This window comes from Pseudonaja textilis, chromosome 11 (genome assembly GCF_049901715.1).
Source record: "Pseudonaja textilis isolate UNSWEBS1 chromosome 11, rPseTex1.2, whole genome shotgun sequence".
NCBI lineage: Eukaryota > Metazoa > Chordata > Lepidosauria > Squamata > Elapidae > Pseudonaja > Pseudonaja textilis.
In genome coordinates, this window is record NC_142000.1 from 18240551 (window position 1) to 18267311 (window position 26761).

A 26761-nucleotide genomic window follows, 5' to 3' on the forward strand; every position below is an offset into this window, starting at 1 on the left:
GATGCTGAGCTTTGTCGATCAGAAAGGTTGGCAGTTCAGCAGTTCGAATCCCTAGCGCCGTATAACCGAGTGAGCTCCCGTTCCTTGTCCCAGCTTCTGCCAACCTAGCAGTTTGAAAGCAGGTAAAAATGCAAGTAGAAAAATAGGGACCCCTTTGGTGGGAAAGTAATAGCATTCCATGCGCCTTTGGCATTTTAGTCCTGGCGGCCACATGACCGTGGAGACGTCTTCGGACAGCGCTGGCTCTTCGGCTTTGTAATGGAGATGAGCACCGCCTCCTAGAGCCAGAAACGACTAGCACATTTGTGCGAGGGGAACCATTTACCTTTACTTGACTTCCAAGCTGACATTCATATTAAATTTGCAAATATTTTATCCCAAGAAATCAACCACAACGTGGACTTTCTGCCATGATTGGTCTTTATTTTTTTTTTAAGATGTCACTAGTAACACATCGGTCAAGCCATCTCAAGCATGATTCCTAAGTCATCCTACCCTAGGTTCTCTCTAAGATTTTATTAAAACCAAGACCTCTAAAGGATTTTTTTTTTTCATTTAAAAAAACGCCCCCACAACCTTTCCTGACTAACGTACAATTTAAGGCTGCCTCTAATGTTACTTCAACACATCTTAAAAGGTTTTTTGAGTTAAGATGCATGCAACTATCACAACGGAGGAGTTCTCTACCCAAGCTTCCTTTTGCAGTAAAATCTTTCCTCCTATATGATCCTTGCAGGCAATTCGGTTGTAGCCCGAAAGACTACGGGGCAAGTTAGGTTAGAAGCAGCCAGCAGTGGCAACATCTGTAAAGGAGAAAAGGGAAGGAAAAAAAAAAATAGGTACATGTCATACATAAATCTGTCTCGGCCTTCCTGCCCCTAGAACTAGGGCTGGAAGGGATTGGAACCAAGTATTTACAAATTCCGTATCCTAATATATTTACAATAGAAACCAATGCATTTAAAAGTTTTTAAATATAGTATTTTACTCTGCTATATTAGTTTACACAAACACAGATTACCTCTGGAATGAGTTTTTTCCGGCCCGCTCTTTACATTTTTTTTTTTAAAAAAAAAAAAGAAAAGAAAAAAGCTTTAAAAAGGAACCCAACCGAGAACCACGAGCTACCTTTGACTCCTGAGCCATTCCTTACCCGACGCACGGGACGGACTTCCGTACAGAAGCCCGGCCTTTTTCATCAGACCTACTTTCAAGCTGCAATTAAAAACTCAACGTGAAAACATCAAGGAAGAGTCCAAGCCACCCCGGTGAAAACAGGATTGCTTTTAAGTCGTTTGCTAGCATTTTTACTCTTTACTAATCCAAAAGTCAAGGAGGAGAAACCACAGTTTTCGCTGTTGGGCTCTGTTTACGTTCCTCCTTCCGGTCAAAAGGGGTGGAGTGTGTATCGTCCTTTCCCGCCAGCTAGGTGGGGAGAGTCTTGTCTTCTTTGCTGAAAGGCTGAATGGAGCCCGGCTTGACCCACGACAGGCCTGAGACTTGCGTGTTCTTGCATTGCTGGTCATCTCCTTTCTTCTAGGAAGAAACAAAGGGTGGGGGGAAAAAAACAGCATTTTTGGTTGCAAACTTAAGTCATTTTGTCGTCTTCGGCCAGCCTTTCTTTGTTCTTTAATGTACTCCCTCCTTGCTCAGCTGAGTAATCCACAATGCAGCGGGTTCTAAAAGGAATTAAATACTCTACTTCTCTGCAGCTCCAGTGTCAAAATTTAGTTTAAACCAGGGGTGTCCGACCTCGGCACCTTTTAAGACTTGGTGGACTTCAATTTCCAAAATTCCTCAGCCAGCCCTGGGAGTTGGAAGTCCCCAAATCTTAAAAGTTGCCAGGGTTGGACGCCTCTGGTTTGAACTATATTTTCACACTGAAGCTGCAGGTCCGTAGACTTCCCAGAATTCCCACAGCCAGCATGCAGTTCTGGGAATTGGAAGTCCACAGATCTTAAAAGTTGGCTGTGGAATTCTGAGAGTTGGAAGTCTACAAGCCTTAAAAGTTCCCAAAGTTGGACAACCCTGGTTTAAGCGATGTGCAACCATGTGCTTTTCTAACCACCGTTTCCTTCTAGCCACCGTAAACATACACACCCACACACCCACACACAGAGAGAATAATCTCTTCTTATCTCACAACAAGGTTACATAAGGGACTTCCTGCTCAGTTTCTTTCAAGGCAATAAGGCTGATTTCTCCCCGTTAATTTTTTTTTACAACTGCTATAAAACAAGATAGACGCTCCCTGCGTACCTTCTGGGTCAACATCTTCTCTCTCACTTCGTTGTGTATAGCTGGATTCCAAGGGGAAAAGCTGCAACACGCAAGCAAAACGTCACCAAAGTTTCCAAAGCGAAAGGCAGAAGGTCTACTTAACGGAAGTACAGTAGCCCGGCAGAAGTAAAATACGAAAATTAATAACCCACTACCCTACGCACGTCTCCTGGATGTTTACAATGTCTTTAAGGATGTCAAAAATTGATTTGGCAATGAAAAATTATTATTTTTTTGGCCACGTGGGACATCAGTGTAGTCGATGGTCAAAGCCTCCAGTTTGCCTGGACTTTAGAGAGAGCCTAAATCTACATATAATTCAGAGAAATACAGGTCGTTCTCATTTAGCGGCAAAATGGAACTAGTGACTTGGCCATTGAGTGAAGGTGTCGCTATGTGAAACCTTATCTGTGCTTACAACCATAGTTCAGTTTCCACTGCGTTACAGATCTGTGGAGGATGTAAATGCAAAGACGGATCACTAGATTGCTTTTTCATCACCATCATAGCTGAACAGTCACTCGAGGCTATTGCTAAATCAGAATTATCTCTACTTGGCCTAAACCACATGAGGTGACTTGATAACTGTATTAAGGTTACCTAATTGCATGGGGGTCTTCAATTTTGGGGGGATCAAATAAGTGACTGCTGCACAATTTTACGCTGTCAAGCACTTTACTCTTGAAGAGTTGAATATCTCTTTCATACCTAGGGAGAGAAAAAATACGTTAGAACAGGAGCATTCTATGAAAACATCTTGAAACAAACATAAAAAGATTTATTGGACATTTCACCCACCACAAAATATTGCCCAGAAGTCAGAAACTCCAGGACTAAAAAAGGCACAACTATATTATTGGTAGTTATTGCCGTTAACATGTCAATTTTTTAAATTTATGTATCTAACTTATGCAGGTGCCCATCTTACAAGCAAGCATTCTTACAATAAATACCTAAAATTATCACGAACAAATATCAAACAACGTTTTTAAAAACCATGAAAATGGCCACAGTTATAATCTCACAGTTACAGGATGCCCTTCCCTAATTTTGAATGTTGCTGAACTGGAGTTCCCAGCATCCTACAATTATTTCCGATTTACCAATTTCCAGGAGACACAGAGTTGAGACTCAGCGTCACCTGGATGGAGGAACAGGAAGTGCAAAGTAAAAATTGTCCTGTGCACAAACTGGAGACCCAAAATGTTTTTACCAAACTGCAAGCTGGTTGCTGCTGTTATTAGAGACAACAAATACTGGAGACAACAAATCTCAGGCAGGTCGAAAAATGAGGCAACCAGACAATTGTGTCAGGTTTCCAGGTGATGAAATCCATTTAAAAAGAAAAGAGCAAAGTCCATCTTCCCAAACGATTTCTTTTATTTAGGAAAACACCAAATTGGCAAAGTCTGTTGCAATTCTGGATCTGACACAACCCGGAATTACACCACATAATATTGGAAGTTAGAAACAGACCCCCAAAGTCACATTCCCCAACAGAAGTAAATCAACGTTGCCTGGTGTCATCAATCTCCACCTCAAGGCCTCAGCAGGGTCAGCTCGTGTTCCCAGGGGAAGAAGAACCACCTAGCCTAAACAACTCTATCTCCACTCCTCCCACCTTAGGAATGTGGCAAGCCCGAAACCCTTCCGCGCATAACCAGCAAAGAAAGAAAAGGAATAAATACGGCTAAATAAAATGGCTACACATGTCAATTTCGGACTTGACAAATTGATTCACAATAAAGTAGTCCTTGACTTACAATTGAGCTCCAGATTTCTACTGCTAAACAAAACAGTTTTACAACCTTTCTTGCCACTGTTGTTAAGCGAGTAACAACACGGTTGCTAAACTGAATCTGGCTTCCCCATTGGCTTTGCTTGTCGGGTTGCAAAAGTTGATCCTAGGAGCCTGGGGACTGAGTCCAGTCAGTTGCCGATGGTCTGAATTTTGATCACGTGACCCTGGGGAAATTCTGCAAGTGTTTAAGTGTGAAAAATGCACGTAAGTCACTTTTTTCAGTGACTTTGAACTGACCCTAAATGAATAGTTGTAAGTCGAGGACTACCTGTAGTTTATGTAGAAGGGGATTAACCCCTCCTGGAATTCCTAGAAGAGGTTAATGAAAGTAATTTTGGAACTAAAGCAAACAGGAAAACCACTAAGCTCACTCGGCCCAAGACATGCTCATATAATAAGACAAAAAGCCATACTCAAAAACAGTACATAATGGACTGCAACTTCCAGAGAAGGTTCCCACATTCTCCCACTCCCCCAATAAAAACAACTCACAGCACAGCAGATTCAGGGTTCAGAGGGCTGATTGTGTCGATCTTGTAGAAAACTCTGCGTGCGAACATCAGTATTTGCCATATGTGGTTGTGATTGCGCCTTTAGGAGCGAGAGAGAGAGAGAGAGAGAGAGAAAGGCTGATCAGCGCCCTTGTCCAAGGCACATCTTTTCTCTGCGCAGTGCCCAGGTTCGAGACCCCGGCCCATCACACTCACCTCCACTTGGGAAATGCTCTTTTCACATCCAGCTCCCCCGAGACAGGGTCCACGAGCGGGTGGAAAATGGGCAGATCAAAAATCAAGCGCTGTGAAGGGAGAAAAACAAAGATGCGAAACAGGTAGATTGGTTGATGAAGTCCATTCAAAAGAATCAACCACACCCCCAAAAAAGTTTCCTTCCTTCACCCGAGTTAAGATGACTCAGTAAACTATTATTAGGTCCAACGGTCGGGTTGCGCATTGGCTGTTAACTCTTTCGTACTATTTTTGAGCCTTTAAGGGACGGCATCTAACATGCTGTTGGAGGATCTGAAAGACCAGGTTTGGAAACAGATCCTCCCAACCGTCATCAAAGAGAAAAATCTATCCATGTAGCTATACTAAGAGTCAACACCACCTTGATGGCACCTATAACCAATCAATCAATCAGTCAGTCAAGGAACGTCAACCCTAGACACAAATTTCTCAGTAGGCTGTTGTGCTACTTTTCACTAAGTGGGCAACCATGCCAGGCAGTATCTGGTTTTTACACTATACACTTAAGTTTCCGAGCCAAATGCCCTCAGGGCAGATTCCAGTCAAATTCACAAAATTGTATTTTTGTGGTTTGTAAACGGAAACTGGAGGAATTCTTAAAGAGTTTGAAAATAGATAGATAGATAGATAGATAGATAGATAGATAGATAGATAGATAGATAGATAGATAGATAGATAGATAGATGGATGGATGGATGGATAGGCAGGCAGGCAGGCAGATAGAGAGGATGGATGGATGGATGGATGGATGGATAGATGGATGGAGATAGATAGATAGATAGATGATAGATAGATAAATAGATAGATAGATAGATAGATAGATAGATAGATAGATAGATAGATAGATAGAGATGGAGGGAGGGGTGGAGGGAAAAGAGAGAGAATGAGAATGAGAATTGACAGGCAGGCAGACAGAAAAAAAAAATTTTTAATTCAGTACTTTCCAGCAACCCCAATCACTTGAGAACTATTCAGCAGAGCCAGGATTATCCCTGACTTTCTTTCAAGCTGAGCTCAGCCCTTGGTATCCACATAGATGCTACTTTCTCCCATAATAGATTTTGTCTTCCCAATTTAGCCCACAGGCCTGTGAGCTCCCAATGGCTTCCTTCCAAGTAGAAACCTGCTTAGCTTTTCTTAAGGTCAACCAGATACTGCCACCTGCTCTGATCTTTCCCAGTTGCCTTAGCAAGAAAATGGCCAATAAACTGAAGCAGCCGCTCCCTGGAGTTCTGCCTTCATCCTGGCAACGGGGACATTTGTGTCCCAGTATTACTTTTTAATCACATCTCTAATTTAAATAGCTTGACTTCAAATTTCTTCCATGCAAATACATCCACCGTCCAGTGAATCAAATTTCAGTAAAAGCATAAGTGCGTCTCCCAAATCTTAACTTTTTAAAAGTTTAGTTCCACTATGCAATAGATTAAATTACCAGTAGAGTTACAGTAAACTTTTAAAGAAAGTTTAAATGCATTATTGCCTACAACTTTTGTAGTTGTTAGATTTTAAGTTACCCGTGTTTTACATATAGCTTGGCTCCTCCCCAATATAGTTCTGAATTAAAAAGTATTTAATTTTCTTAGCTGCAGAAAGCTAAAGACATTTTGACAATAATTTTGCTGCCATAAACGCCTCTGAGTTTGGCTGGATTTCTTAGTCCCTTGAGATCTGCCAGAGTCAACTCAGAAATGGTAAACAAGGCAGTACTGTAAGCTCAGCAACGAAGGGGAGAAAACTATAACGCATTTCATTGTGACACAGTGCAAGAAAGAAGGTAAAAATGGCTGGTGCCTGGAAGAGGTGACTTCAAAATATTCTCATTAATAGGTTTGGACTTGGCACCAACAGAAAAGCCAGACAATACCCTTTGTTATAAGTAACTGAGCTTTGAAATTCACACCGTGGGGTGATAAAGACAGAAAATATCAGAATCTTTTGGCTGTCTTCAATAAATCCACCAGGATTTCTGACTCTTAATAATTAAATGCAGGGAAAAAAAATAACATTTGTCCTTTTGCCCACCCTAAGATGAAGAACACGCCGAGTAAACATGGCTAGATTTTTATATGAATACTTTGAGGTTAGCATGCAGAACAAATTTCTGAACTGAGAATGCTAAATCTCAGTAAGGATTAACTAGCAAGTTTCTGGGTTGGGAATCTACGGATTTTAGTATAATAGCAGCCTAACCACAACTACATACATGTGTTTAGATATAGGATCACTGGTTCAAGTCTCACCAATTTACAAAAGTGGCCTTACTTAGATAAGTCATTATCTGTTTCTAATATCCTGTATTTAAATGCTGCAAAGTATATGTGGCCCACCCCCTTTAATGAGTGTCAACATGAGAAGTCTTATTGGGCATTTCCAATTGTTTTATAAACTGTAAAACATTTGACACAGGTAGTTTATTCGCCTGCTTCTTAAATAAATGTATAGCTTGGAAAGGCTATTGCTTATCTCACATTGATCTATTCTACTAAAAAGAAATCAGCTCCATCAGACTTCTCCCTTCTTCAAATGTCACCCAGCACCATTTGTTGGTGCACAAAAGTGCATTAAGAGATTTCGCTGTCATAGACCTACTCTCCCCAAAATTTCCAGCCTGTTGCTTTAGAAACTGTGATTACCTTTTAGGAAGGATTACCCGAGTTTCCGCCCCAAACCACCTAATTTTTCTTCCTCTTCCCTCCGCAACCCTTCCCCCCCCCCACTTTAATGTTGTGTCATTCAGCATGGAACACACTCAGAGGTGTCCTTTTCAAGGGCCAAAGGTAAGCCAATTTCGACATTTCTTTGGCTGGAGAGTAAGATAAGATACCGTCCATAAAGAACACCATAAACACCAGCCTTCTATAGGTACTTCCAAGTAAATATTGAGGCTGGTCAGTGAGCATTATTCAAATAATATTCAGGACTATTTGAAGGTTACTTACTGGGCAGTCCCCATCAGGATAATTGTCAGGGATGTAGATTGTAAACTTAAACACACCGTCCTGGTATAGTCCGTGTCTTATGAATATGACTCCAAACCACACTATTCAAAAAACAAAAAAAAACAAAAAAACCAGAAGAAAAGAAAATGAGCCACTGAAATAACTGTGTATGGGAGGCAAAACAGAGGAGGACTGTCAGACTTACTTAATGCAGACTGATAAGAAGGCTGCACATAGACTCCTGGCAGCTTCTGCTTCACAACCAGAGTACTGAAATAAAAGACACAATTAGAAACGCTTTTCAACTGCACCTTGGTGAGAACCAAGCCACCACTGACCTCTTCCTTGAATTAAGACATTTCTTCCTCAGAGCCAAAGGCCAAAGCTCTGCTCATCTGCCACAGCCAATCTAGAGCCGTCTTTCTCAACAGTTGGCAATGTGAAGAGGGATGAAACTTCCAACTCCCAGAACTTCCAACTTCCCCATGGCTGGTTGGGGAATTCTGGGAGTTGGAAGTCTACACCTCTTCAAATTGCCAAGGTTGGGAAAGACCGCTGCAGGGTACACAGAGGGCACTATTAACCAGGATATACTTTAAACCAAGGGCCTTCAAACTTGGCAAGTTTAAGACTTGTGGACTTCAGCTCCCAGAATTCCTGAGCTAACATGAGTGGAGGAGGAATTCTGGGAGTGGAAGTTCACAAGTCTTAAAGCTGTCAAGTTGGAAGGCCCTTGCTTTAAACATTGGGGATCCAGTTACGGAAAGCATTTACTGAGATGGCTGGAAGAACCTCACCAGCTTTGAGGACTCGCAAAGTGAGCCTATAAGACAGGTGTGCCAAGAAAGTGAGAAGGACAGCAAGGAAATAAGAGATGAAAATCACAGCAAAGGAAAATAAAGCTATCTTTTTCCAAAAGCATGCAGGCTTGCTGAAAACTGCCTGCTAACCAGGATCTGCTTCAAACTGATTTATTTGTTAAACTGGGACTTTTGTAGCCCCTTTTGCCTGATACAGAAGGATGACTTATGATATTTCTGATCTTTTTAGAAACTTTTGGGAGCGTATTACATCATGTAATCCTGGTGCAGCTGGGAGAAGAAGGACGCCCAATGCTTTCTTGACAGGGGAGGGCATGTGTGAGAACAAGAGGCAGTTGTGTTCCCAGCATAGTGGCAGACTCTGACCCAGCCATCGAGTGAACAGAAGCAGGGGTGGCCTTTTGCCAGACCAAGGAGATGGAAAAGATTTCATAAATAAGATTCTGATTAGCTAAAGTGCACATCTGTTAAAACTGAACAAAGCCAGTAGAGAAAGTGAGCTTTCTCACTGACTGTAGCACCAGCAAGGCCTGCGTTAATTCACATTTAAACAGGTCTATTCACAATTTTCAGAAGGGTTGATAAAGAGTCTTAACCAAGCCAAGAATACACTGACATGGAAATAAATTTCTTAAATGGGTCGATTTGCTGTCCTTTTGAGCCAACAACGGGCAGCAACGAAGACACAACAAAAGCAGAGGACACCCTTCATCTAGTTTGTCTTATCCGACGGCCCATTTTACAATAAACTTATTTATAAAAAACATAATAGGGGTTTATGTCAAGGGAAATGCACCAGTGGTGGGATTCAATTTTTTTTACTACCAATTCTGTGGGCGTGGCTTGGTGGGCGTGGCAGAAGGATACTGCAAAATCCCCCTCCCCCCCCCACTAACCTGCTTTCCAGCTCTGTTCTCCTCTGCAGGGCAACCAAAGGAGACCCAGCCAATCAGCTGGGACTCAGTGGGAGGCAGAGAAGAGATGGGGTTGGTGGGACCAGTCAGAGGTGGGGTTTACTGGTTCTCCAAACTACTGCAAATTTCTGCTACTGGTTCTCCAGAACTGGTCAGAACCTGCTGAATACCCCCTCTGAAATGCATCCCTTCATTCATAACCCATTCAGAAATTGCTTTTCAGTAGGGATTGGAACTGGTGCTGATCAATTTCTTCTCTTTTTCAATCACATACTTAGGATACAGATTAGCAGATGATCGAAGAAAAGAACCGGATTTTATTTTACTTAATTATCTATAAGAGCTTTTCCCCAATACGATCACACACTCCTTCAACTCCCGGAAAAGACGTAATTCTGAGCCACTCCAACCATTCCCCGTGCTGGCTTGAATTCTGGAAGTTAAAATCTAACACCTGGGAGAACAGATGAAGGGAATTTGCTGTGCATCTTTTCCAACAAGACATCTTTGAAACTGACATCATCCCGCTGGATGCTAAAGAGAGCTTGTTGTGATTCAAGTTGTATGTTGCCAACTCTCAAAACAATCCTGGGCAGCCTTACCTAAACTAGGAGTTCTCCTGCAACCCTTCCAACAGAACTGAGGGCGGAAGAGTGAGATCTGATCCAGATTTGACCTGCCCAGGACACGCTCTCTCTCTCTCTCTCTCTATTTGCCTTGTTGCATGTCAACGTATTTTGTGACCACAAAGCAGAATGCAAACTGGAGATTCAACTTCATGATATCCCACTGCATCTTAAGGGCCACCATGAGAAGTTTTCCTTTGCCCGTCTTGAATCTCCCTTACAAAAGATGGCAGGATTATAAATCGCTTTTCGAGAACTCCGTGGAAATCTTGCCACTCTCCAGAAAACCTGCCCATCAACTCCCAGAAGAAGACGATCAAAACCTCGGGGGAATTTGCCCCGAATCCCCTACTTATATTAAAGCCAATGACAAGACATACTATTCTGCCAGCAGGGAATATTCCAAATAGAAAGGTCCATAGGAGGCGTGGGTTCCGTTGGTAGACTGGGCTGACAGGGCAGGAGAAGCAGGCTTGGTTATTGGCATGACATTCTTGGGAACGGAAGGCAGCTGTTTCTTGGGAGCGGAGCGCGGAGGACTGGTCTTCAGCTCGCCAAGCAGAGCTTTTTCTTCCGTTTCCGGTTTCTGCAGGAAGGAGGCCAAACAAGAAAAGTCGAATTCCAGCTGCAAAGGATATAATTCAACCCCACTCCCGTAGCAATTAAGCAGATTTGCATCCAGCTAGTCCCAACGACTCAATTCACTGAACGTTGGTTGCTAGGCATAAACCAAGTATGGCCAAATATAGATTGTCGTTAGCTAAACAAGACACCCAAGCCTACTTTCTCATAAGAATATCACTATCAACCTATCTGCTTTTGCCAGATCCTTTTTTTAAACTCTTGGCTAACTTCTGAAGGATGGAAGAAGCCCACGAAAGCAACTTCTCCTTTGAAGAAAGGGATGTCCAGGAAGGTCATTCTGGAATTATAGGACTGAAGAGTCTACTTTTTTAAAAAAAATGCTTTCTACTTAATTACACAGGAATTAGTTTTTAAAATGACTGAAGTTTATAGTTCAGAACATGCGAAAAATAAAATAAAGAGGAATGAACAGCAGATAAGTTACCTTGCGTGTAGAACTTGCAGACATGCTCCAGAAAGGGTTCATAACGTGTAGCCCAAAACACCAGGTGGAATTGTACTATACTTCCCAAGCGTCCAACTTTCTACAGTTACTTTCCAACCTGAAAACATGAAGGTGAAGTTAGGGACTCAGTCCCCACTGCTCTGCTCAAGAGAGATGTTCTTAGTCTAACTGCCCGTGGGCTTTAGCTGTTTAAGTTTCCGATTTTTCACCCAGTTGGAAGCTCATATTCCATGAAATATGAATTGATAGAACTAAGCTAGCTTTCTCAGCAAACCCATATTCCTAATTCCCTTTTTTGGGGGAAATGTAACAAATATGGTGGAATCAAGGTTGCTTGCTGGAGAAAACTGGCACATTAAGGAGGGATGCTTGCAACAGCCTGGAACAGGAGATAAGACATAAAGTCAAGGAGGTAAGCCGTGGTTATAAGTCAAGGACCACCTGTATGTAACACTACAGTGAAAGTGCGATCGGTAGCCAATGTGTATTTCACCAGTGTGTTCCTTTTCGTGGGTGTCTTTCAGAATTGCTTACACTGAAAGATTCAGAGAAATTCCAGATGTGCTTAAGCCACAGGCTGGCATGCTTAGCTGATGCTTCCCTGCATGGATCACAGAAAGCTCCATTTATAAAATGTTAGAAAATAAGGTATCAGAATGACAAAAATGCTATAAGGATTTTGCTTACAGGATGACAACTCAACACTCAACACCCACACAGTCACTAAGATCTTCATTTCTGAAACCAGATTCCAGCAGATTTGGTAGAGGCTAATTTTTTGTTGTTGTTGTCGTTAAGGCATTCTTAAATTATCTTGAATAACGAAGAAATAAAGGTGGTTTTCCGCTCCCTCTCCCTGGAATGCGTTTTGTGCTGTTCAGAAACCACAGGCACAATACCATTTTTAGGGAACGTGATCTCACCTAAAGGGCACGTAAAACAAAAATAAGCCAGCCAAGGAACCGACAGCAGGTTAGACTTGTCTGCCCACTCCGTTGTAAATGCCAGCACACCTATTTTTTTCTGAACACCTCATGACTTCCTGCAGTTCCTATTTCCACTGAAAGGCTGTGGGTACTTTTCTGCCTCCATCCTCAAGTTTTCCAATTGAGAAACAAGGACACGCCCGATATACTTCAACCAAATTTCTGACTGCCTCACAAAATAGATGCAGAAATGTGTTGGATGAAGCCGCCCTGCCCGGATACAGAGTTCAGGTTTTCGCAAATAGATAAATCCCAGGAGGGAAATTGACAGAGAAGAAAGGATACAGGAGGGGGGAAAATATATTGTAAAAAGAGAGAGAGAGAGAGAGAGACCCCAAACTACAGATTAAGGATTAAGCGCTAGAGATCTTATTCTTATATCCAAGAAAATTCCTTGCATTGTTTTTCCTCTGGTTCCTTTCTTCCTGTCCAGAAGGACTACCGAGTCATATACAATTTCAGGGGCAGCCAAGAACTAGGAAGGGCCTTCCAGAAGAATCCGGAGAAGCCGTCGTAAACATGTTTAGTTAAGAAATCGGGAAGTGATTTAAGGACAGCCGGACAAGGCCAAATTCCAAAGATCTACTTGGTTTTTCCGCTGCAACCCACCAGATGCCTCCATGAAATTCACCGGTAGAAAATAAGGACGACTGTTCTGAGCTTTTATATGATCCGACCACCTCTACCTTCCCAAAAGATGTAGGCTCAAGTTAAATCCATTTCTACATGCATAATTCTTCGGTTGGCTGCAGGGACTTTTACAAGAAACGGCAACCGGAAAAAAGTACTTTAAGTACAATGCTTAAGGAGGAATCTTTACCCTTCGTTTTCTTTCTTTCTTTTTTCTTTCTTTCGCTCTCTCTCTCCCTTAATTTTTTCTTCTTTTTGTCCTTCTTTCTCTATCTCCTTCCCTTCCCTCTTTCTTCCCCTCCTTTTCTCTCATTTCCTCTTTCTCCTTTCCTTCCCTTCCCTTTCTTCTTCTCTCTCTCTCTTTCTCTCTCTCTCTCAATACAGGTAATCCTCAACTTACAATGGCTTGTTTAGTGACCGTTCAAGGCAGAAATGGGATTCAGCAGGTTCTCATCAGTTCTGGAGAACCGGTAGTGGAAATTTTGAACAGTTCAGAGAACCGGCCAATCCCACCTCTGACTAGCCCCGCCCCCTCTATTCTCCGCCTCCCGAGTCCCAGCTGATTGGCTGGGTCTTCTTTGGTTGCCCTGCACAGGAGAACGGAGCTGGAAAACAGGTTAGTGAGGTGGGGAGGGAAGGGGGATTTTGCAATATCCTTCCCCTGCCACACCCACCAAGCCACGCCCACAGAACCGGTAGTAAAAACTTCTGAATCCCACCACTGGTTCAAGGTTACAAGAGCTTTGAAAAAAGTGACCAGGGATTATTTTTATACTTGCAACCACTGAAGCACTCCCCCTGGACACCTGATCAAAATTCAGACGCTTTGGCAACCGACTCATAGTTATGACGGTTGCAGTGTCCTGGGGTCATGTGATCCCCTTCTGCAATCCTCCGACAAGCAATTTGGGAAGCCAGATTCATCCAACCGTGTTACTAACTTCACTGCAAAGATTCACTTAACTGTGGCAAGAAAGGTCGTAAAGTGAGGCAAAACTTGCTTAACAAAAGCAACATACAAATTTCAGGCTCAGTTTTAGTCATAAGTTGAGGACCACCAGTATAACTCTAAAAGCCTATGGGGTGAAGCCTTTTATAAACCCAATAAAGAAATAAAATAAACTCCCTTTGCACCTGTTCTCACTCTTAGGTAGAGCCAGTCCCAAAAATATATATTCTATAAACTAAATCAGCTGGAGATTATAAGATTTTAAAATAGGAGATATGGGAAAGGCCAGTTTAGCTAAATGTTTAATTTCAGTTTCTTTGTTTCTAATCTCAAATTTGCCACCTGTTTGCTAACATTCCTCCTCTCGTGGCTCTGTACCCTGAAAGAAATTTACTGAGTGAAAAGCAGTTTTTTGTTTTTTTTTGTTTGCTAATTCCAGCTCAGGAGCAGAATTAGCGTGGAAAATCCTTGATTTCTAGAGATATAAGCTTCCTCAGTCAAAATAACCTTTAGGGGAAATCTTTTGAAAGGTTAGAATTAAGATGGAACTTTTGGAATAATGAAATAAGAATATCCGATGAAATTGCAAATGTGACAGATAAAAGTATAATGTGAATGTGAAGATATGAGGACTATTTATATAAAATAAATTTGAAGAATATAAGAATTTTTGAAAAAATGGATAGAAAATATGAAATTTAATATATGAAATGAAACCAAATGTGAAAGATGAATATGTAACCAAGGTCATATTTGTATGGAAATGTGAAAACCTGGAACCATTCTGTTCACTAAAAGATATGTTTTTGAAATACAAAAAAATAAAAAAAAACTTTTTACAAAAAAATAAATAACCCTAAATTGCTTTTTTAAGCCAAGAGGCTTTACGCTGCAGGAGGATAAAAAGGTAATCCATAATTAACATTTTAACCATGGCTCCGTCACAATGGAGGGCCATAAACCATGAATGATAAAACTGGTTGATGTGTACATATAAACCAAAGGAAAAGAAACCAACATTTTGAAGTGACCTTTGACACTTCTTATACTAATAAGAGGAAAAAGGACCACTCTTTTCTGAAGGCCAGTTTTTGAAGTTTTTTGCAAGTCAAGTTTAGCCAGGGAGGCTTGCAATAACCAAGTCTGCCTTCATATAACACAATATACAACAGGCATACAATAAATTGGTGAAGAGTACTGTCTAGAAGAGACTGTTAGCTCTAGTGATTTCGGATCAGTTGGTCTCTCTTAGCTCAGCCCACCTCACAGGGTTGTTTGCTAGGGTGAGTGAGTTGGGAAGCCCTGTACGTTTTCTTAATAAATAAATTTAGAAAGTGGGTAAAAATATAACACCTCACAGGTGGAAAAAACACCAAATCCACTAAACACCTGTCTGACTGCCTGATCAACTGTGACATCATAATAATTATCTGTCATACCCATCATGACTACAGTCCTCTAAGCAACAACTAAAGGACTCCTTCCATATTTGGAAATTTTGAATTTATTAGACCTACAACCTCTCCTCATCCCCAACATGCACCTTGTTTAGACTTTATATCCTTAGGAGCTACACTAATAATTTTTAGGTCCATAGGTCAGGATTTGAATTATTTTCAGCAGGCTGTAAATCTAGCTGCAGATTATTCATAATATTCTGGCTGATTATGCTCCGTACCATAATAATTATACTTCACAACCCTATCATCATCATAATATATTCCCTGTAACCGGGCTAGGTGGCTTTGGGCCAGGTCTCTTTCTCTCCCTCTCTGAGCCTAACTCACCCAACAAGGTGGATGTTGTGAGTTTGAGTGCGCACAGACTCATACACACAGGTGTTGGGTGGTTATTATATCTTATATCTATATATTATCTTTGTGTATCTCTCATATACATATATGTGTGTATGTATATGTGTATACATATGTGTGTATGTAGATAAACATACATACATATACATACATATATATGTGTGTATGGTATTCAGCTACGTTCGGGTATTTTCCCATGTCATTATAGTTGTGCTTTCGAAGTTGTAGCGACGTTTCGGCAGAATCTCATCTGCCATCATCAGGCTTCTGTATTGCCGAAATGTTGCTACAACTTTAAAAGCACAACTACAATGACATGGGAAAATACCCGAACAAAGCTGAATACCATACATGTAAGTACCCGCAAAAACTTAAGAAAATATACATACATATACATACATACACACACACACATATAGGGTGTGGTGTGTGTATACATATTTATATATTTACATATACACACATATACATATAAATGTGTATCTACATGTCAGCACAAACACATACATATAGAAGAAGAGATAGAGAATAAAACTTAGACATACACATAATAAATATATATATATGTGTATGTATGTATGTATGTATGTATGTATGTATATAATTATACACACACACACACACACACACACACACATATATATATATACACACATACACACACACACACACATCAGAGAGAGACACACACATACCCCGCCCCCCCACAAGCCGAGGACCAGCAGGTCCCTCAAGGGGGAGAAGCCGCCGCTTCGGGCGCCCAACCGGTGAAACCTCCCCACTGCCCGGGCAGACCTTCCCCTGGCGAAGCAGCGCCGGAAGGAAGAGCCGGGCTGCCCACCGAGGCCTCCTCCGCCTCCGCCTCCTCCTTCCCCGCCGCCCCACCCTGGAAGTTCGCCAGGTGAAGCTGGACGCCAGCAACCCGACCTGGGCGAAGGGCAGCCTGCCGGTCCCCGCCGGGCCCGGCGCTTCTCCAGCCCAGGAGCGGAGCCTCCTCCTTCCCGCATCCCCACCCCGAGCGCCTCCCCTCCGCGCACCTTCGGCCGAGGGGGGCGCGGAGCCTCGGCGGCCGCATCCGCACAGGCCGGCTGTCAGAGCGAACCAATTTCGCTTCCGCTCCCGATGGAAGGGCAGGGGAAGTTTGGCCCTCGCCGGGCACCGTCGCGCAAGGCAGGACCGCGCATGCGTGGGCAGTCCCGCGGCGGGATTTCTACCCCCTTCTCACACACACACACCCACACGCCCCGCCCCACCTCCGCTCGCAGCCTGACCTCCCCCGGACTCACCACGACTGGCCCCGCTGGCGCCCTGCCTGCTTCCTCCTCGCCACCCCCATCTGGACTGCTCCCGGGGCTCTCGACCGAGGCTCTTTGGGCAAGGGACGCGACGCGCTGATTGGCCAGTCCCCGCCTTGAGCCCGCCCTTCGTCACAGCTGCTTTTGTGACTTCCGTCCGGCGCAAACCTCCGAGGGAGCGGTTGCGGCGGGGGCGGGGGAGGCCGCGCCCCCCCGTCGCTAAGAGGCCGAGCCCGATGACGCCGACTGGGTGGGAGGGGCAGAGCCTCCGGATTGGATGGTGCAGCCGCCCATTTTCAAAAGGCGGTCGGATTATGCAGAGGAACGATTTAACAGACGCGGATATTAGCCAATGAAAGCGTTTGGACTGGAGGGCGGGGGGGAGAGCAAGACGTTGATTGGTGAACGGGAACAAGGGCGAGGCCAGAAGAGGAGGAGGAGCCTTTTGCCAGGAGAAGCAATTTCCCTAATTCTGGTGGACTACATATCCCATCATCCTTGACCCCCCACCCCCCCACCCCAAAAAAGAAAAATAATTACCATTTCAAAATGGTGGAAAGTATTTGTGGGGTGGGAGACGGTGGCTGGTGGCGGTTTCTTCTCTTGAGCTCCTTGTTTGGTTTCTGAACGTCTTTTCACCAGGCTGGGCAACATCATCCGTCACCTTGGAGGAAGCGCCTTGGTCCCATTTCTCTTCAGCTTATCCCGGGAGTCCTCGACTTAACGGCCACAAAATTTCCCTTGCTAAGGGAGACAGGCCTTTGTTGAGCGAGTCTTGCCCCATTTTACGGACGTTTCTCGCCAGGGTTGTTACGTGAATCCCTGCACTTGGTCACACGGTCGTTCAGCAACTCTGGCTTCCCTGTTGACCTTTGCCCCTTCGGAAGGTTTGCTAGCTGGGGAATTCTGGGAATTGAAGTCCACACATCTTCCAAGTTACCAAGGTTAAGAAACACTGCCTTAAACAATCAGGTGCTTTAACCAAGATTTTTTAGAACAAGCGGAATAACCTGGTTGACATAACACTGTCTCACAGCCTACGAGTTAGGCATGCCTGAATTGACACAAAACACATTTAATCTCACTCTAAACAAACCACTTTATAGCTTAGTCAGCATCAGTAGTGCCCCAAATCATTGTGCCTGGCAAATCATTACTCTTATAGGTACCAGATCTCTGGTGGGTACCAGTTATGAGATGCCAACCCAATTAGTTTCTGACAGATGATGAGAAATAAAAGACACCACTAGATGGAAACCTCCACCTTTTAAAAAAAATATTTGCCTCCTTTTATCTTTGTCCAGAACAAGCTCAATTTGATAAATGCATGGATTCAGTCCATCCTTTTGGATCACATTCCATTGTCAACCCGATTCAAAGAATCCAGTGGGTTTGATTTGCTGAATCAAGGAAGCCCTTCCAAACACAAACCCTTGTCGGCGGTTAGATGCAGACTCTGTAAACTGCTTAGAGAAGGGCAGTAAAGCACTGCGAAGTGGCCTATAAGTCTAAGGGTTTTTGCTGTTGATCTTCCATCTGTTTCTTTCTTTCTTGTGTGTGTGTGAATTCTAGTAAGAATCCCCCTGTGTCACTCTTCACACTGGCACAGTTTGTGTTCGGTGGTTGTTTCGCCAAAGAGAAGAGAACAATTCTCAGCCTCCCCTGGACAGACCTGTGCCCCACATCCAAGATCAAGGAACAGCTTCATGTCAAAAACAAACATTCTTGAGGGGGCCCAAGGACAACATCGAATTAAAAGATGGACGAAGGAAACCATCGAGCAAGGAGTAACGTTTAAGGGGGACATGACTGTAGGATCTGACCTCCCTTATACTACTTATAACTCCAAAGCACTTGAAGGCAGGACAAGAAGCAATGGGTGGAAACTAATTAAGGAGAGAAGCAACCTAGAACTAAAGAGGAATTTTCTGACAGTGAGAACAATTAATCTATGGAGCAACTTGCCTTCAGAAGTTGTAAACGCTCCAAGTTTTTAAGAAGAGATTGGACAACCATTTGTCTGAAGTGTAGGGTTTCCTGCCTAAGCAGTGGATTGGACTAGAAGACCTTTAAGGTCCCTTCCAACTCTCCTATTCTACTTGGAGAACCTTGAATAGACTGAGGGTTGGAACAATATGTAAAACCAATATGCCCAGGTGGAAGTTCTTAGCAGATAGCAACACCGTGTGCCCAGGCCGTTTGCTGGTAGGTCGGCTGCTACCAGAATCATGTGCTGATAATGATTTATTTCTGGTCAACGACAAAGCCAAGAAGGGAACTTCATCCTGGCAGTTTAAAGTTTGATCTTAGATGCGGAAGAAGAAGAAGTCAGTCAAAACCGACCATGAACGTGACTCACAGAAGTCAAATTCCCCCCCCCCCCAAATCACACTGTCTTACAGGCAGAATACATTAACCTCAAACCCCGTGAACCGCGATTCCAGCTTACAGTAATACCCAAGATGTATGGCTCCAGGCGCCAGTCCTGTTTGTAGGTTATGGGCATACATTGTTGCCTGCCAACAAATGAATCTACTAAATTCCTCTGCTTAATTAGCAAAGATGCCTCCAAATCAGTTGACAAACCCTATAAGGAATGAGAAGTTTTGCGAAAACAAAAACAAAACCCAACCCACCATCATTTTTCTTCCGTATAAAGAATCAAGGTTACGGATGGAACTTTTCAAGTGAGGGCTTAATATTCATTTTGCTCTTAGCAGACATCCTCTTGCTAATCTGAATGGGCAAAAAAAAAAAAAAAGTTACGTTTGCCCGAGGTGGTCAGAAATTCTGCATGAAGATTTTGATGAACAAGCAAAAGAGTTTTTCCTTCAAGGAAACAAAATGGTTAGAACACAAACCCCTTGTTAAAAACAGCTGATATACAGACTTCATTTCAGCAGCTCTTTCTCACGGCTGGACGGATAGGAGAGGGGGAAGAAAACCAACTCTGGAGAAAGAGGATGTTTGAAGCGGCCACAAGGGGCTTCAACCCAATTAAAGAAATATGAATCGCTTAATCATCTGAGTTTCAGTCTATCAGGTCAATTTGCATACATTTGCTATGGACAAAAATAATATTCATGTAATGATAAAGATGCATATCTCTCTCCCTCCCTCTCTCTCTTTCTCTCCTCTCTTTCTCTCTCTCCTCTCTCTCTCTCTCTTTCTTTCTCCTCTCCCCCTCTTTTTTTCTCTTTTTCTTTCTCGCTCCCCGCCCTCTGTCTCCATTTCTTTTGAGCGTGGTTGGCTGTAAGATTACAACACTTCAAATGCAGCATTCCCCTTTGCAAGCTACAGTTAAAAGTAAGAATAAAATGCTCCCCAGTAAGTCATTGCTTGGATTACTTTGCGGATGACGTTTAGATCAAATTAGATAGTGCAGGCACGAAGTGCAAAGCACCAGCCTGAGGATGGCGAGTGGGACCTCACCGAAACGTCGCCAAGATACTCTTAATCTTACACGGGAAAAGACCCGAACACACCTAGACCTACATACCTGTACCCATGAAAATCTACAAAAACAATATATATATATATATATATATATATATATATATATATATATATATATATATATATATATATACACACACACACACACACACACATACATACATACATACATACATATATGTATACACACACACACACATATACACACACAACACACAGTATATATTTGTTTTCTTATGTTTTCGTGGGTACTTACATGTATGGTATTCAGCTTTGTTCAGGTATTTCCCCATGTCATTATAGTTGTGCTTTTAAAGTTGTAGCAACGTTTCGGCAGAATCTCATCTGCCATCATCAGGCTTCTGCATTGTGTTCGAACATATATATATATGTATGTGTGTGTATGTAATTTGAGGCTAGGTTGGAGATTAGCTTCTGTTATTGTGCCAGGCTCGTTTCCACGAATCGGGGTTTAATTTGAGAATTTCTTGATGGTCTCCTTAGCAAGGCAAGGCCAGATCTCCCAACAACATGGTTTGTTGCTTTAGCTGCAGCCACAAAAACTAATGCCTGTGTACATTGAACTTTGCGAGCTCTTGGGGGAAAAAATGCATGTTTATTGTCACAAATCGGAAACCACTACTAAGTGCAGTTGGTGCAAACCTGACCTACACCAAGTTTTGCAAAGTTTCTCTTCAAAACCATCTCAGACTCCCGTTTTTTTCAATGCTGCATCTTTAAGTTCCCTCCTCAAGCGAAGGAACCATCTTAAGTTTGTTTCCCAATGACGTCTCAGCCTAAGAAATAAACCATCTTGGTTTGTTTCCTTTCACACAAACCCTAGGGACCATTCAGCCTAAGATGGTGTCCATAGAAGCACAATAACAGAGGCCCAGTGCTTTGATTATTTTTTCCCGCCCCTCCAGCTTAGGGACCACGCGGCAGGTGAGCCTATAAGCGGATTCTTTTCCTAATTCTGGGTCTTCGGTTTCCAGTGGCCATTAAGACTGGCACCGAGCCCTCCTCAATGCAATTGAGCTTGGCAGACTTGCCAAGGCAATTCAAAATAAATGACTTCACATCCAAATAATAAGTAATAATGTTAGCCTTGCATCGGCATGGGTGCGCATGTAGGAGTGGCAGGGAGCAGATTCAAATACAATATTAATTTTAGGGATATGAGTGACTAGGGAGAGGGATACAAGGAGAGGAGAAAAACCCCTTCATATCCACCCCTCCTTTCATATCCCCAGGCAACCGGCTGTTCACCTCGGCGGTGCAGCAATTATGTGGCATAATGACTGCACTGCAAATAAGCAGGGAGATTTTATTAAACCAAATGAGCAACTCATCTGCGTCTTATTGCGGTTTGATTGACAGTGACGAGTGTCGAGCCGACACGGGTGTGGGAATGACAAAAGAAGCGGGCCCGCAAAGCTCTTGATAATGTTACTCTCGATCAAGTTGCTTGGGCAAAGCTCTCCAAGTCAATAAAAGAGAAAGGAAAGAGAGGGGGAGTGAGGAGAGAGAGAGAGGTAGAAAGAGAAAGAGATAAAGAATGGGGAGAGAAAGAGAGTGAAAGAAGGGGAGAGAGGGGAGAGAGAGAAGGAGAGAGAGAAAGAAGGGGAGAGAAAGAAGGACACAGAAGAACAGAGAAAGGAGGGAAGGGGAGAGGGAGAAGGAGAGAGAAAGAAGGGAGAGAAGGAGAGAAGGATAGAAAGAAGGGGAGAGAAAAAGAAGCAAGGACAGAAAGAGGAGGGAGAGAAGGAGAGAGAGAAAGAAGGGGAGAGAAAAAGAAGGAGCAAGAAGGATAGAAAGAGAAGGAGAGGGGAGAGAAAGAAGGACACAGAAGAACAGAAAGAAGGAGAGAAGGGGAGAGGGAGAAGGAAAGAAGGGAGAGAGAAGGATAGAAAGGGGGAGAGAAAAAGAAGCAAGGACAGAAAGAGGAGGGAGAGAAGGAGAAAGGGGAGAGAAAGAAGGACAGAGAAAGAAGGGGAGGGGGAGGACAAAGAAGGAGAGAGAAAGAAGGGGAGAGAAAAAAAGACAAAAAGGAGAGAGAAGGAGAAAGGGGAGAGAAAGAAGAACAGAGAGAGAAAGAAGGAGAGATGGGGAGACGGAGAAGGACAGAAAGAGAGAGAAGGGGAGAGAGAGAGAGAGAGAGAAGGATGTATATTGCCAGCTTTGCCGCCGCCGGATGCCTGAGCTGGGAGACAGGCGGGTCGATGGGTGGGAGGAGAAGGGTCTGGACGGAAGACACTGCGTCGCCGTGGCATTTCATCTGAATTTCCAAACTGCCTTCGCCGAGTCATACAGATCTGGCAATAATATATTAATATGAAAAGTAAAGGTCATTGCACATAACGGTTAAGCTCCCTGAGCTGCGCATTTCCATCAGCAACAGGCTTATGAAGAAACGGAGAAGAAAACAAAAGACGCCCTTGCAGATTGACGGCAGTTTGGGGGGGTGAAGAAAGGGGGGCCCATTTCAGGCGCCTTATTGCAAAGCGGCACCTGTTTCACATCCAAATCCTAAGAAGAATGTCTTTAAAAAAAAAAACAACCCAGCTCCTCATTCAGGAAGACCCAATTCCAGCTTCCAACTGTCGGCTTTGCACTAGCCCTTAGATTTATATACTGCTTCACAGCGCTTTGCAGCCCTAAGCAGTTTACAAAGCCTATGGACTCCAACAATCTGGGTCCTCAATTACCCACCTTGGAAGGAGGGAAGGCGGAGTCGACCTTGAGCCGGTCAGGATCGAACTCCTGGCAGTGGGCAGAGGTTGCCTGCAGTAGTGCATTCTAGCCACTGTGTGATCATGGGAAGGAAGGAAGGAAGGAAGGAAGGAAGGAAGGAAGGAAGGAAGGAAGGAAGGAAGGAAGGAAGGAAGAGCAATAGCCCTTAGACTTATATACTGCTTCATGGTGCTTTACCGCCCTCTCTAAACAGTTTACAGAGTCAGTTTATTGTCCCCAACAATCTGGGTCCTCATTTTACCAACCTCGGAAGGATGGAAGTCTGGGGTAATCTGGAGCCAGTCAGAATCGAACTGCTGCCAGTCGGCAGAGTTAGCTTGCAATTGTGCTTATATTCACCATAACGGAACAGGCAGTCATCAACAATAATTCATTTAGTTTGAAGACACCCCAGCATTGAAAAAAGTGACTTGGGACCATTTTTCACATTTATTTTTGACCCTTTCAGGATCCCCCTGGTCATATGATTCACATTCAGATGCTTGGCGACTGGTTCATATTTACAACGGTTGTGTCCCCAGAATCAGGGTGATCCCCTTTGCTGACCTTCTGACTAGCAGAGTCAGCTGGGAAACCACTTAACGACTGTGGGACTCATTTAACAACTTCAGTGATTCCCTTCACAAAGGTGGCAAGAAAAGTTGTATAAAATAGGACAAAATCCCCTTCATAGATTTCTCACTTAACTACATAAATGTTGAGGGTCAATTGTGGTCATAAGTTATTTTGGGAAGCTTCTTCTCCAGCAACATTGAATTGTTAACTAGGGCATACAAAACCTTTGCCAGGCCAGTTCTCGAATGCAGCTCGCCCGACTGGAACCCACACTATATATCGGACATTAACACAATTGAAAGCGTTCAGAGGTATTTCTCGAGAAAAGTACTCCACTCCTCTACTCACAATATGCCTCCAGGCTTGAAATTTTGGACCTGGACAATCTGGAACTGCCCCGCCTGCGGTCTGATCTAAGCATAGTACACAACATTGTCTGCTACAACGTCTTGCCTGTCAACAACAACTTCAGCTTCAACCGCAATAATACACGGGCAAACAACCGATACAAACTCATGGTAAACCACTCCAAACTCAATTGCAGAAAATACAACTCTAGCAACAACTCTGAGTGGTCAATGCCTGGAATGCCCTACCTGACTCCATTGTTACAGCCTCAACCCCACATAGCTTCAACCTCAAACTATCTTCCGTGTATAGGAATGTACTGTAAAATTTAACAACAAAAAAACAAAAAAAAAAACAAAGGAAAAAAAACCTAATTAAAAAAAAAAAAGGGTCAATCTTTTTCAAACCCCAAAAACCAACACACAAACACAAAAAACACCCAACCCCCCCCCCCCCCCTTAAAAAACCCCCATCAAAAAAAAAAAAAAAAAAAAAAAAAAAAAAAACCCCCAAAAAAAAAAAAAAAAACAAAAAAACACCCCCCCCTCCCCAAAAAACCCCCCCCCCCCACAAAAACAACAATACCCCAAAAAAAAAAAAAAAGGGGAGGGCAAAACAAAACCAAAAAAAAAAAAACCTCCCACCCCTCTTCCAAAACTTACAAAAAAATCAAAACAAAAAAAACCCAACACCCCTCCCACCACACCCCCAAACCCCACCACCCAAAAAAAACACAAACAAGGCAAAAAAACCCTCACGCCAACACCGGCCGTGTACTCACCAAACACGCATCAACCAACTCCACACCACACAACAAACGCAAAACACAAAAAAAAATCTCCCACCAACAAAACCGCCCCTCCAAGTCCCAACCCCGTCTCCTTCACCCATTCACCCCGGCCTTCTCCCTCCCTGCCCTCCCGCCCCCCCCCCCCCCCCCCCCCCCCCCCCACCCCCCCACCCCCCCCCCACCCCCCACCCACCCCCCCACACCCCACACCCCCCCCCCCCCAAACCCCCCAAAAAAACCCACCCACAAAAAAAAAAAAACCCACCCCAAAAAAACCAAAAAAAAAAAAAAAAAACACCAACAAAAACAACAAAAAACCACCCCCACCCCCCCCACCACAACAAACCAACACCCCACACCCCCACCCCACCAACAAAAACACCCCCCCAACCAAACCCACACCACAAAAAAAACGAACAACCCACCCCCAAAAACAACAAACCGCTCCCTCCCACCACAACACCCCCACAAACACACAAACCACCCAACAAAACCCAAACAAACCCCCAAAAACAAACCCCCCCCACCCAAAAAACAAAAACAAAAAAAAACAAAACAAAACCAAAAACAACAAAAATCAAACAACAAAAAAAACAAAAAAACCACACAAAAAAAACACAAAAAAAAAACAAAAAAACAACACCCAACCCACACCCCCCCAAAAAAAACCCCCCCACCAAACCACCCAACCACCCACACACCACCCCCCCCCCACACCCACCACCAAACCCACCCACCCCCCCCAACCCCCCCCAAACACAAACCAAAAAAAAAAAAACACCCAAACCACCACCCCAAAAAAACCCACAAAAAAAACAAACCCCCAACCCACCCCCCCCCAACCCCCCCCCCCCACCACCACCCACCCCCACCCCCCCCCCCCCCCCCCCCACCCCCCCCCCCCCACCCCCCCCCCACCCCCCCCCCAAACCACCACAAACAACAACCCCAACCCCCCAAACACCCACAAACAACCCCCCCCCCCCCCCCCCCAAACACCACCAAAAAACTCAACACCCCCACCCCCCCCCCCACCCACCCCACCCCACACCCCCCCACTCCTCCCCCCCCCCCCCCCCACCCCCCCCCCCAAAAAACCACCCCACAACCCCATCAATCAAAAAAAAAAAAAAAAAAAAACACGCCCAACACAAAAACAAAAAAAAAAAAAAAAAAAACAAAAACAAAAAAAAAACAATCCCCCAAAAAAAAAAAAAAAACAAACAACAAAACAATAAAAAAAACCCCACAAAAAAAACAAAAAAAAAAAAAAAAAACTTTTATTCAACAAAAAAACCAAAAAAAACAATATCCAAAAAAACAAAAAAAAAAAAAAAAAAAAAAAAACCCACAAAAAACTCCACCCCACCCACCCAACAACACACACCTTCACTCAAAAACACATTAAACACAACCAAACAAAAAAACCACCCCAAAAACCACACACCCCCCACCCCCCCCACTCCCCAACCCCACCCAACCCAACCCCCCCCCCACAAAAAAAAAAAAAAAAACAACACAAAAAAAAACAATAAAACAAAACAACCCAAACCCCACAAACAAAAAAAAAAAAACACCCCAAAACCACCCAATTAACCTCACACCCCAATCACACCTCACTTCCCACTCAAAAAAAAAATCTACCATCCCCCACCCCCCCTCTAACCCAAAAACACCTCAATAAACCATAACACTCCAAACAACCATTCAACAACCATTTTAAAAACAAAAAAAAAAAAACATTCCACACATACAACAAAATAAAAAAAAAAAAAAACAATTTATAAAAAAAAAACCCCCCCTCCATCCACCCAACACCTTTTTTTTTATTAAAAACCAACCAATCAACAACAAACCCTCCCCCCCCCCCCCACCACCACACCTCCCCTCTCCCCACAAAACCACCCACCCCCCCCAAAAACCACACACCCCCACCCCCCCCCACACACCCCCCCAAAAAAAAA

At 43.6% G+C, this 26761-nt stretch overlaps 1 protein-coding gene across 8 annotated transcripts; it reads right to left on the minus strand.

Moving 5' to 3' along the window:
* Positions 1-402: 402 nt before the first annotated feature.
* AKTIP (AKT interacting protein) lies at positions 403-17074 on the minus strand. Of its 8 annotated transcripts, none has more exons than XM_026714040.2 (10): positions 16886-17074; positions 11200-11317; positions 10511-10716; positions 7975-8039; positions 7770-7870; positions 4789-4877; positions 4574-4672; positions 2881-2988; positions 2260-2320; positions 403-1533 (listed from the first exon to the last, which is right to left on the minus strand). In XM_026714040.2, the coding sequence occupies exons 2-10, from the start codon at positions 11239-11241 to the stop codon at positions 1426-1428; spliced, it is 879 nt and encodes a 292-aa protein (XP_026569825.1). In that variant the 5' UTR covers positions 11242-11317; positions 16886-17074; the 3' UTR covers positions 403-1425. The 8 variants fall into 8 exon arrangements, with proteins under 8 accessions (XP_026569825.1, XP_026569823.1, XP_087796823.1 ...); XM_026714038.2 differs by having other exon boundaries at positions 403-1536; XM_087940697.1 differs by having other exon boundaries at positions 403-1679.
* Positions 17075-26761: the final 9687 nt, after the last annotated feature.

Coding starts and splice junctions, on each gene's coding strand:
- AKTIP (XM_026714038.2), bottom strand. CDS start 11,241: ATGAACCCTTTCTGGAGCATGTCTGCAAGTTCTACACGCAAG. Junction 4,878..7,769: donor ATCCTGATGGGGACTGCCCA/GTAAGTAACCTT, acceptor CTCCCTTCACAG/CGCTTGATTTTTGATCTGCC. Junction 4,673..4,788: donor AGAGCATTTCCCAAGTGGAG/GTGAGTGTGATG, acceptor TCGCTCCTAAAG/GCGCAATCACAACCACATAT.